Source organism: Saccostrea cucullata, unplaced genomic scaffold, assembly GCF_032062105.1.
Source record: "Saccostrea cucullata isolate Sc308-1 unplaced genomic scaffold, CSIRO_AGI_Scuc_v1 ctg879, whole genome shotgun sequence".
Lineage (NCBI taxonomy): Eukaryota > Metazoa > Mollusca > Bivalvia > Ostreida > Ostreidae > Saccostrea > Saccostrea cuccullata.
In genome coordinates this window covers 165,464-178,495 of record NW_026924910.1, presented here as the reverse complement: position 1 = coordinate 178,495, position 13,032 = coordinate 165,464, and the positions used below count along the sequence as shown (strand labels likewise).

The 13,032-nt window shown below is 33.0% G+C and overlaps 1 protein-coding gene across 1 annotated transcript in view; it reads left to right on the top strand.

The window, feature by feature from the left end:
• LOC134267580 (uncharacterized) overlaps positions 1-13,032 on the top strand; it is a 43,792-nt gene that overhangs the window by 5,476 nt on the left and 25,284 nt on the right. Inside the window, exon 2 of the mRNA XM_062749785.1 lies at positions 12,015-12,294. Within this exon, the coding sequence (XP_062605769.1) occupies positions 12,060-12,294 (235 nt within the window). The 5' untranslated portion in view covers positions 12,015-12,059. The remainder of the gene's footprint in view (positions 1-12,014; positions 12,295-13,032) is intronic.

Sequence of the window (13,032 nt, the reverse complement as noted above, 5' to 3'; positions counted from 1 at the left end):
CGTCTTCTTCCCTCATTATTGAGCAAAATAACCAAGGTTGTCAACCACATATTGTCTTCTAATTGATTTGATACGCAAGATCAAGGTCCACATATGCACAACCTCTAAAGAGAGGCAGATGTTTGACAAACTAGTTGGTGAAACAAGGACATCAACACTCATCAAGTCAAGTATTTTCAAGTCCTATCGGTACATGTGTATATAAAGAACTTTCAGAAAATTCAAATTTTTGTTCAAACAAATGTTGACAAATTGAAGTCGATAATTTACACACTAAATTTTCTACAGATTTTCCGTGTGATAGAACATGACAAGAAGCATATAGTTGGTGTAATTGGTTGACAGGGGATTCCTCCAGGGCAAATGTCCCCAATGCGCTATTTAAACTTTTGTGTTAGTCCCGTGTTTCTGTTTTAGATTTAGATTGTTTTACTGAACATTTAAGACTAATTACTGTTCCTTACCTTTTTATTCAATTTTACGGCTACATGTAGCGATATATTTAATGCAAGAAAAAAGTTCCCAGTGCTTATAAAAGGAAACCGTTGTACTTAAAATTTCCTGGGGTTTATGGTACATAATGTGCCACAACTTATAAATGCTAATATTTTCTTTTTAATGCGAAGAATATATAGTGTACTCATGGACTTATGTTTGACAGTTGAAGTATAATATGGAACGCCGTAACTGCCTTATGTGGAGAACTTTCATTATATGATGGTATTTTGTCATTATATGCTGGTATTTTGTCATTATATGATGGTATTTTATCTTTATATGATGGTATTTTATCATTATATGATGGTATTTTATCTTTATATGATGGTATTTTGTCATTATATGATGGTATTTTATCATTATATGATGGTATTTTGTCATTATATGATGGTATTTTATCATTATATGATGGTATTTTGTCATTATATGATGGTATTTTGTCATTATATGATGGTATTTTATCATTATATTATGGTATTTTGTCATTATATGCTACTACTTTTCTTCTTTATACTACTTTTCTTCTTTATACCACTTTTCTTCTTTATACTACTTTTCTTCTTTATACTACTTTTCATTATATGCTACTACTTTTTCGTCATTAGGTCACCTGAGTCACTCAGGTGACCTATTGCTATCTGTTTTTGTCCGTCGTCGTCCGTCGTACGTCGTTCGTCGTACGTCGTTCGTCGTCAATCGGTCGTAAACTTTTGAACATTTTCAGCTTCTTCTCCGCAACCACTGAACCAGTTTCAACCAAATTTGGCACAAAGCATCTATGGGTGAAGGGGAACAAAAATTGTGAATTTCATGATCCCTGCCCCCCTGGGGCCTGGGGGGTGGGGCCAAAACCACTAAAATTAATGCAATCTTCAAAAATCTTCTTCTTTACTCCTGGACATCAAGCAGTCAAACTGTTTGCATGATTGTAATCAGCATTGAGTCCTTTACCAAAATTGTGAAATCCATGGCCCTGGGGTCAGGGGTTCTTGTACTAGGGCGGGGCTAAATAAGTATATAGTGAAAATGAATTATTTCTTTGAAAATCTTCTTCTCTGCTCCTGGGTATCAAATAAACTAACTAAGTACATAGTTATGATGAGCAAGAGTGCCTCTACCAAAATTGTGAATTTTATGGCCCCAGGGTCAGGGGTTCTGGTACCAGGGCGGGGCTCTATTGATTATATAGAGGAAATACATGAATTCTTTGAAAATCTTCTTCTTTACTCCTGGGTATTAAATAAACTAACTAAGTATATAGTTATGATGAGCAAGAATGCCTCTACCAAAATTGTGAATTTTATGGCCCCAGGGTCAGGGATTCTGGTGTTAGGGCGGGGCTCTATTGATTATGTAGTGAAAATACATGAATTCTTTGAAAATCTACTTCTCTGCTCCTAGATTTTATATAATTTAACTAAGTACATAGTTATGATGAGCAAGAGTGCCTCTACCAAAATTGTGAATTTTATGGCCCTAGGGTCAGGGGTTCTGGTTTTAGGGCGGGGCTCTATTGATTATATAGTGAAAATACATGAATTCTTTGAAAATCTTCTTCTCTGCTCCTAGGTTTTATATAAACTAACTAAGTACAAAGTTATGATGAGCAAGAGTGCCTCTACCAAAATTGTGAATTTTATGGCCCCAGGGTCAGGGGTTCTGGTGTCAGGGTGGGGCTCTATTGATTATATAGAGGAAATACATGAATTCTTTGAAAATCTTCTTCTTTACTCCTGGGTATTAAATAAACTAACTAAGTACATAGTTATGATGAACAAGAGTGCCTCTGCCAAAATTGTGAATTTTATGGCCCCAGGGTCAGGGATTCTGGTGTTAGGGCGGGGCTGTATTGATTATACATGTATAGTGAAAAAACATTAAATCTTTGAATATTTTCTTCTTTGCTCCTAGGTTTTAAGCAGATGAATTACCTATATAGTTATGAGCAATCCCTAATCTTCAAGAATTGTAAATTTCAAGGCCCCAGGGTCAGTTGTACCATAGTGGGGGGGCTGTACTTATGTACTGAAAATGAATGAATTGTTTGAAATGTGCTCCTTGGTATTAATCAAATATTTTTGAAAAGCAAGTATGCCTTTCCAAAAATAGTGCAATGTGTGGATCTAGGCCTAAGAGTCAAGGGTTCATGTGTGGTAGCGGCACTACTGATTATTGCTGAATATTACTGATTAGTTGAAATGCATTTTTTGTTCCCCTACCCTGCCTATGGGTATAAAGTAACCAAACTAAGGAACTGCTAAGTGTATAGTTATGATGACCAGATGGTAAATGCTATAGCATCTGGCTTAAAACATGGATCAAATTCAGTCACTGGGAAGTTGTTGAATAATGCTCAGGTGACCTATAAGGCCCAGGGGCCTCTTGTTATTTGTAGTCTCGATCATCCAGACGCTTGTCTCTATAGCACTAATTCGCAATCGCATCATCTCGGGTCTTTCCGTTAGAGGTCGGAAAAACAACCTCGAATGTATTAACATCACCGGATGTTAAAATTTTATACATCTTCCTGTTTATTCAAATATAGGATAGACTAATTCAGAAGCCCCTTCTATAGTACATTCTAAGTAGGGATGTCAACGAATATTCGAATATTCATTCGGTGAGTGGATATTCGAATATAAAATTATGATTCGAATATTCGGATTTTAAGTATACAAGCATCAAAAAGACAAAAAAAAAAATGGCCAAAACGGAAGCTTTTTGTGAAATCGAATCAAATTCTTATTGTTGACCAACAATAAGATTTAATTTAAAACAAAATTAAAAGACACTCCTCTTGCATTACCTTAAAGGTGTGAAGAGTGTGTTTATTAAAACAATACAAATTATTCATTTGATCATTTAATTAGAGGTGTAACAGTGTCCAGTACTTAGAATTAGTTTGTATTGTTGAAAGGACACATTTTTTATGTAGCACACATGGATCCCTTGTTTATGTATACATCATTTAAAATCATTATCAGGAAATTAATTAAAGTAATTGCTTTTAATGTTTGTCCATTGGATAATTGTTCTGCGTGGTATAAATCTGTAGGATTATCAGTGTACACTTTGGTAAGACGATTAATTATTCTGAAGCTTATTAAAAGAATCTTTTGAATTTTGGGGGGAAATTTTTTTTATCATATTTTGGATGTAAACTCTTCATATCTTCTGTAAAATATTTCAAGAATATAATTACAGTGCATTTACAAAACTCTACACGAAATTTTATTCCAAAATGATGACATAAAACGTGTATTGCTTGACAAAAGTACATATTACATGTATAATGCAAGATTTATATATTTTATCGAATATTCGAATATATTCGAATACTACTATCGAATATTCGAATATCAATTATTGACAATTTTGACATCCCTAATTCTAAGTAATATCATTACATTGAATAAAGTTAAACTCCATATTCCACAGATAAAAGGTCTCCATGCATTTATTTCAAAGATCGTAAAAACGGAGGTTTGTCATGGCGTCTACCACATACATTCGAGGTCGTTTTTCCGCTAGCCGGAAAGGCCCGAGAAGTTGCGATTGCACTAATTCGCTGTTCCGCGATTCTCAGTGTAAGCGTCTAGGGGAGCTAGTCAAAGCGCCCCCTAATAAAAATAATTTTATAGAAAAAATACTGCCCCCAAATATTGGTCAAAGCGTCACCTGATTTTAGTCAAAGTGCCCTGTAATAAAAACGTCCCGGTCAAAGCGTTCCCTAATTCTAGTCAAAGCGTCCCCTGATATTAGCCAAAACGCCCCATGATTTTGGTCAAATCGCCCTCAAACATAATTCTATAGAAAAAATACTGCCCCCAGATACTTTTTTTCTATAAAAATATGTTAGGGGGCGCTTTGACCAAAATCAGGGGGCACTTTGACTAAAATCAGGGGACGCTTTGACCAATACACATTATTTTTGGAGTACATATTTGACCATGTATGGTATACTTAGTACATGTACATATAAAACTCTCTCCTTCTCTCTCTCTCTCTCTCTCTCTCTCTCTCTCTCTCTCTCTCTCTCTCTCTCTCTCTCTCTCTCTCTCTCTCTCTCTCTCTCTCTCTCTCTCTCTCTCTCTCTCTCTCTCTCTCTCTCTCTCTCTCTCTCTCTCTCTCTCTCTCTCTCTCTCTCTCTCTCTCTCTCTCTCTCTCTCTCTCTCTCTCTCTCTCTCTCTCTCTCTCTCTCTCTCTCTCTCTCTCTCTCTCTCTCTCTCTCTCTCTCTCTCTCTCTCTCTCTCTCTCTCTCTCTCTCTCTCTCTCTCTCTCTCTCTCTCAAAAGGAATTGTTTCAATGATTTTTGCACGAATTGTCTCATGTCAATTAAATAGAGATCCGCATCTGTCGAGAATTAATGTGCGAGGATCGTATATTTTGGTCATTGTTCCCGATCGCGAACGTGTACTTCAAGGAAACTTCATAGATTCTATAGGCGAAATCAGGGTTATTATTTTAAAGTGTACATGTGAATGCTTCACATTTCATACATGTATCTATATACATGTATATAAAAATGATCGAATGCCACGCCAGGTGCACGAAACGCGTGATTAAAAGAGAAAGGAGCATTACTCCTGCCTCTAAATTTTACGTTTTAAAAATTTTATCCTGTGAGGAAATTTTCATCCTGGTCATTTTTTCATCAAAAAAATATGGACCTAGCCACCCTGCAAATAACGAAGCTGTAACAAATACGCATGTAGGTAATTATAAGGTTATGCATGTAATTGTCTTAATTTTAGTAAAATTCTTGGCTACAATCAAGCAGGTAAAATACATTGTCAATTATTTTCAAATCACTCTTTTCCTGAAAGAGATATTTAATAATCATGAAGACTTGCTATCCGGCAGTCAAAAATTTTACTTCCTATGCAAGTCCTGTACATTGATAAAAGGTGGTGGATGCTGGTAATAATAAGTAAAATATGTAGAGACGGAGAGAAGTTGATTGATTTGTGAACTTGCTTTCCACCACGAGGCGTGACAAATGCACATTTTTGGAACATAAGAAAGGGGGGGTCCTTCCAATTACTGGAAGTTCAGTGCCAAATTTAAAGTTTCACTGGATATAAATTATATTGCAGCAATGTGTATTATATGCATTTTTTATGTAGGGTCAGAGAGGACAATTACTTTGATAAAACTCTTGCATAGGCCATTCTTTCGAGATTAATAGAAAGATGCAATCGAATCTGTTCCTCAAACTGCTCCAAAAAAGAATAAATTCATTTGAAAAAAAACAAGAACAGAAAGTATTTTTGACGAACGCCTTGATTAATTCATGTGTGAAATAATATGCTCTCTCACTCTCGTCGCGGGTTCGAATCCCACCGCAGGACATGGAGACCGGCCCTTGAGTTTCCAAGCCGCAGTAGGCGCTGGCACAAAAAAGATCCCTACCTGCTCAATGGCCCTAAGTGCCGAGTATAGGACAAAATTGTTCTCCACTGGAAAGCATTGGCGTCTCCATATGAGTAAAAAAATTCTCAAGAGGAACATGAAACGGTATACAATCAATCTCTTCAGGAAAATGATAGGGCCGTTTGTTATCAGAATGCCCCTTATTAGCAGACATAATTTCAGGAAAACAGGAAAGTTTTTCTGTGGTCTTTTAAATTTAGATATCGACAACATACATCTACGTATTATCAATTAGCAACAGTTACTTTCATTCATATGTCGACTCGACATACCATGATCATAAAATTGTTCAAATTGTTCAATCACAAAGACGAAAAAAACTTCTGAAACAAAAAAGCATTCAAACCATCTATCTGATCTGAACTGTACTGGGGGGTGGGTGGGTTTAAAGTATCTAGGTTTAGATGAATCAGAGTTTCCGTCTAGATTTTACGAGCATAGACCATATTAACAGATAAAGGGCATTGAATGCACAATAGACCTCCTCCCCTAAAAAGAAAAATAAACTGACACCAATGGTTGTAAAAAGAAACAAAACATCTTGTGATCTCGTGTTTCTATTTTAAGGGGGGAGGGGGGTAATAAAAACCTGATTTTTCTTCTAAAATGCTAAAAATATCGCTCATGAAAAGGAACAATTACAAAATTATTAAATAAAAATCACTTATTTAATGTCATTCGTTGTCCAAGGTGATTTTTCTTGTGCATGTTTTATAACACAAACATGAAAATGTGAGAACAAAGTAATCGACGTTATCCGATAAATCACAGCGTCATGAGGGAGAATTTGTATTTTTTATTTGAAAAATTTCACTAATATTTAGTCTATGAACAAAAACATGTTATATATCATTTGAAAAAGGAGAAAATTGTCTATCAGGATCACTAAACAACTCAAAATGTCAAAATTTTGACTTAAGGGTGGTTTTCGCTTGACGGTCATCATATAATGAAAAGTAGTATAAAGAAGAAAAGTAGTATAAAGAAGAAAAGTAGTAGCATATAATGACAAAATACCATCATATAATGATAAAATACCATCATATAATGACAAAATACCATCATATAATGATAAAATACCATCATATAATGATAAAATACCATCATATAAAGATAAAATACCATCATATAATGACAAAATACCAGCATATAATGACAAAATACCATCATATAAAGATAAAATACCATCATATAATGACAAAATACCATCATATAATGATAAAATACCATCATATAAAGATAAAATACCATCATATAATGACAAAATACCATCATATAATGACAAAATACCATCATATAATGACAAAATACCATCATATAATGATAAAATACCATCATATAATGACAAAATACCATTATATAATGATAAAATACCATCATATAATGACAAAATACCATCATATAAAGATAAAATACCATCATATAAAGATAAGATACCATCATACAATGACAAAATACCAGCATATAATGAAAGTTCTCCACATAAGGCAGTTACGGCGTTCCATATATAACCTAATAATTCATTTATATTAAACATGAAGTTTATAACTTGTGATATTTTTCATTTAACAATGTCGTAAATGAAAAAAAAAACTATTCCCACTATGAGCATTGATACAACATATACGAGGGCCGTTCAAAAATAACGCGGACTTGTTGCACAGAAAAAATATCTGGCGACATAATCGGGCAAAATTTCACACATAATATAAAAGAATCTTTATTTATATGGTCTTCAAAATTTCGTATCAAAATGTTGTAAATTGGTATCAATTTTGAGTGATTTTTCAGGACATATCATTGAGTCACGGAGCAGCAAAATCTTCGACGTCACAGGCATTATAAAAAAAAATATGTGATTGAGCTTTCATTTTCTCAACATTTTCCCAAGAGTATCTGTACAGTTTGAGTTACCTTATCTGTTTAACATCCAAACACTATTTCTTGTCAAGCTTAAAATCTATTAAGTCAAGAATATTCTTTTTTTGTTTTAAAACCAAAAAAATGCAGGTATTTGTGAGATATAGTGTGGTACTGGTGACTCTCAATCACGTTCTTTACAGTCCGGATAAATTTTTCGTCGATAATCTTCTTCCCGTCCTCCCGTATAGCCTTTTTTACAGAGGTCTAACGGTCTAAAATTTCAATTTGCTATTTGTGGACGAATGTCACGAATACCCTAGTTTACTTCAAGTTTCGTTATAAATATTTTGGATCTATGTTGGCGATATCTCGAGCATTACACATAATTTAACAAAAGTGTGGTGCGCCGTCAATTCGGGAAACGTCATTTTCACGGTCGTTTTCACGGGAATCACATCAGAGAAAAATCACTATATTTCTGCTAGTACTTCAAATATCACGTCAGAAATCTAAATACATAATAATAGAACAATTTAAAGATATATTTGAGAAAATTGTCGAAAAATATCGCGAATTATAGAAAACTAATGAGTTTAATTTTGGATTCCGCATGATTTTGCTTCAATTTTTTGTCGTGCTCCGTACCTCTCCTTCAGCGATATCAATATACCGATAATTTTAGTAGAATTTTTTTAAAATACAGAAATTTTGCCCAAAATTTATTGGAATCTTTAAGATACATATTTCTGTGAAATTTCATAACTATATGACGTCTGTGAGAGTAAATAATAGCACAGTCCGCGTAATTTTTGAACGGCCCTCGTAAGAAGCTTCTTCATCAGCTTATAAATTAACAAATAATCAAGTCAACAAAGAACAATAAAGTTAAAGAAAATGAAATCAAATCAAATGATTTTATTTTAAATATGAAAAATCGATTTCTATTCTATAAAGTTTTATAGATGTCATTAAAATTAATGGTCTTTTTGTTTAGATATGAATGCAGTACAAGTTAGCCGTGTTGGAGAATATGCCAACGTTGTCAAAATTTTTTTTCTTGATACATTGTGTAATAAGAATGAAAATATTAGACCCCAGTACTTCTACGATATATTTGTTTTCAAGGTCATTTAAACAAAACCAAAAACTACACCTGTCACGTTGTAAAATTTATAAAGATTCTTCTATACATAAAAAGAAACAAAACATTAAAAGGACCCTCTTTACATCGAAGATGTTACAACGAATACTAGGTAAAGAACAAAGACAAAAACAACTCATGGCTCATTTGAAGTTTAACAATTATTTAAACTTCAAAAGGTTTTAAGGTTAAAATAAGAAAAGACAATATTGATGGATTCTTTAACTGATAGCATCTTCAAATGAACTATTTCAATAGATTACAGAGGTGACTGTCACGTAGGCTAATGTATTTTTCAATATAGAAGACACATAAAGAGTGGAAATGTTTGTAAATAAAAACAATCATGGAAAATCAAAAATAATCTTTTCAATATAGCCTCTGTGTTATGTTTAACATTTCTCAAAAGCACAGCCGTTGTGAACTAGATATACATGTATTACAGCGAACGAAAAAAATATATATACTTGCTAGTAATTTCATAAAAAATAATAAAACAAATCATAACAAATTACTCGCTTTTAATAAAATTCTTCATAAAGCTTTTCGATGACAACCTTTATTCAACAGGACTATAAGGCTGTGAAAATTTAACTTAATGTTTTGATCGAAATAAAACTAATTTTGCAAATGATAAATGGAAAAGTAAGGATTTATATCATTCTTACATTCTATAGTGAGATTCATAGAACAATAAAATTATGTAATTATTCAATGTTTAAATCTATATCAGTGATGTTAAACTAACAAATATTTTAAATGAAAAATGAAGCTATTAATATAAATAAATTCGGTTAAACAAAAAAAAATATTTTATGTCTTCGACGATCAGTTTGATTAAAAAAAAAGAAAATATAAGCTGACGGGTTCAGACTCATTCGACATTACAGTCAAAGCAAACGCATTTAAGGTTCATTGATACTCTGATAAGAAGGATAACTCTTAATGTCATAAAGGTCTATTATCCCTTTATACATTTCCCAAGGTGAAGTGTCTTTTTTGTCTAATTTAGCCCCGCAAGCTTTGCTAAAGTTGTTTTTATTTTACTTATAAAATACATTTCTTTTGGAAAATCATTAAGGTTCAAGCAACATTTTATATGAGTGAGCAGAGGGTTTTTTAAACCTTAAGGTTAGATATTAAGGTATATCACTCGTGAAATTTGTTAAATCAAGGATTTATTGAGAAGTATATTTTGGAGAAGTACTCATATAGAGTGACTCAAAATCGCAGAGAAAATAGGTGGTCAGTGTTCATCTTACTGATCTACGGTACAATGAAGTTGACCTTTTTACACTTAAAATTTAACTATTTGGTTAATTACCGAAACCTTAATTATATTTTATCAGACGTAATCATGGCAAAAAATATTATCTTATTTTACGTAAAATATTTAGAATAATATTTATCATTGAAAAAATCTTGCAAACTAATGCGCGTGAATTATTGTGTGACCTTTTTGCACTAAAAAGTAACATATTTTGGGGTATTAAAAACTAAATAGGCAATAAAACATTTTCTTAAATCAAGCTTTTTACGACTTATGTGCTGATCAGTCACAAGTATCGGGTACTTTAAAATAATGAAAGAAAAAGTTGGGGTCAGTGATGTTGATTTTGAAATATTGGTCAAAATATGTGATTTTCAGGCAAAAAATGGTGTAAATTTTATATTGATTTATTTGACATATCTTCATTTTTTGGCAAAGTTTGTTGAAGGAAGGTGTAAAACTTGTTCTAAAAATATAAATTAAGATCTATATTAAATATTCCTAGCAATATCACAATGGAAAATATTCTTCGAGTAAAAGTGTGTGAGGTTAAAGTTCCAAGATATTGAATTTAATAAATGTGCAGATTTGCAGAATTATCTGCTAAAATCCTTCCACCACAAAAAATAGTCCCTCACAAATCTTTGTAGCTTTTTGAGCAGTTTTTTCGTGAATGTTAAAACATTAACATTGCTGAAATTAAATATGTTATAAAACTTGAATTTTGATAAATAGTTTTGAAGTAAGAGGTTCTGCGTGAACTTTTCCAAAAAGTTGATGAGTGACCTACCTTCAGAACATTTCCCTTACAGCGATTGACAATTTGTCTCATAGATTAATAATTAAGGAATGGAATGCAAGTATGTGTGATTCACACTCCAATAATTCTCATTAAACTTAAAAACATTCCTTATATTTACATTTTACATTTTGGAAGCACCAAAAATATGCACAATATTTGAATTTCTCGCTGCCCTATATCGTTATACTTTTACTAACGTCGCTGTAGCCTCATTGTGACGTCACGTCACGTTAGCGCACGTTTCTCCATGTATATTTCTACGCGTGAATATACATGAAAATGGTTTTCAAATCAAATTCACAACTGGCTTACTAGAAAAACACAGCAAATGTAAATATTTAATGGTTATCTAACAATCGAGCTCTACGATAAACGTGATGACTTTAACTTTTTAATCGTCAAACATTCTTACTTATACATCAATATATCTTCATCACCTGCATACGTAGTTTGTATATATCTTCGTTGACGCAATACGCAAGAGCATGCTCTATGTAAGAAAAGATTCTCAAACGAGGTGTATTATTCACAAAGAAGGTGATGGAACAAGAATATCAGCATTCTCCTGTAATTCATCATTTCATAAATTCTATGGTCGAAACAATGACTTTGTCTGCAAATACAATTTATCATTGAGTCAAATACTGACTGACGTTTTTCATACTCATTATAGTCCATTATTTATACACTGAATTGACGAAGGATATTTCCGTTATTTCCCGATCATGACGGCCGATCGGCAGGGGATGTTCATTTCTCCATGGCACCTGATCCCACCTCTGATGTTTTGGAGGGCTGTGTTTGCTCTGCTCCTATCTTGTATTATTTAATGGAATTTTTGATCTTGAAAATCGATAACATAAACATAATTACAGTTAAAATTATGTTTTAAGAGCAAATTAATGCTTTCTCACATATATGTACATTTATTTCAATTCAACAGTTTCATCAATTCACGTTTTAATATGAATGTCTTGTTTATCTAATGTAAGGAATCCTACTTTCAGATATGTGTACACATCAAACTGCTGTGTAACATTACTTAGGGAAATATGACACGACTTAAAACATTAGAAGAGATTAGTTATCTCTTTATTATCTTATTTGCTTCATGGAACGGTCTGGCATCTGCAAACGAAAAAAATGGGAACAAAATTTCCGATAAAGAAACAAAACAAACACAAAGTCAAAATCAAACGACATTAACATCAACAGAACCCCCAGTTTTAACGGAAGCTGTAGCAACAATGACAACAACCGACCTGATGGTCACCGCCAATTTAACAAGTAAGTATATTCCTTAAATTTGGTCGGAATACGTGTATCAGTTGAATTCTAGCTTCTAACAGTATAATTATTTGTATCAATTAGTCAGTCAATGATTGCATATTCAGTGTACAGTGTGTAAAAGTATTGACGAACATTCTTGAATGAATTTTATTCTAAATGGAATCGTGACGCGATTAAAACAAACAAAAGACATACACATAAATGAGCCCTGAGGCAACGAGTCATAAAAATTTCACAATATTCCAATTACCATAATTGATGTCACATGAGTTCTCTTAACATGAATAGTTATAAAATTTGGGGTTGACTTTGACGTTACGTCGTCAGGTATAAAACGTCAAATTCTAGAAGCATCTCACCCTAACATTCAGATCGACTTTGAAATTCAACCAAAAACCATTCTTTTGTCTATTTACCCCTTCAAGGAAAGCGTGGTATATTTATTCTCATTCCTTTTTGGTGGCTCCCTATTTTCCAATTCCAGAAGAAATGTTTTGTTGTCCACCTCCATTAATGCTCTGGTTAGTGTACTAGTACAATTAAACCTTACAACGTGGCAGTCTTTTATAATCGTCGTTGAAAAGTTTTCTCCTTGAATTTCTTTAGTAACATGAAAATCAGTTGCTAAGTACGCTTTTGTTATGCCTGTATTGGACCTGTAAAGGCCCGAGTCAAAGTGTTCCTGAGTTTTTCACAAGTCTGATTAATTATCAAATTTCGACGCTCTCTAACGTT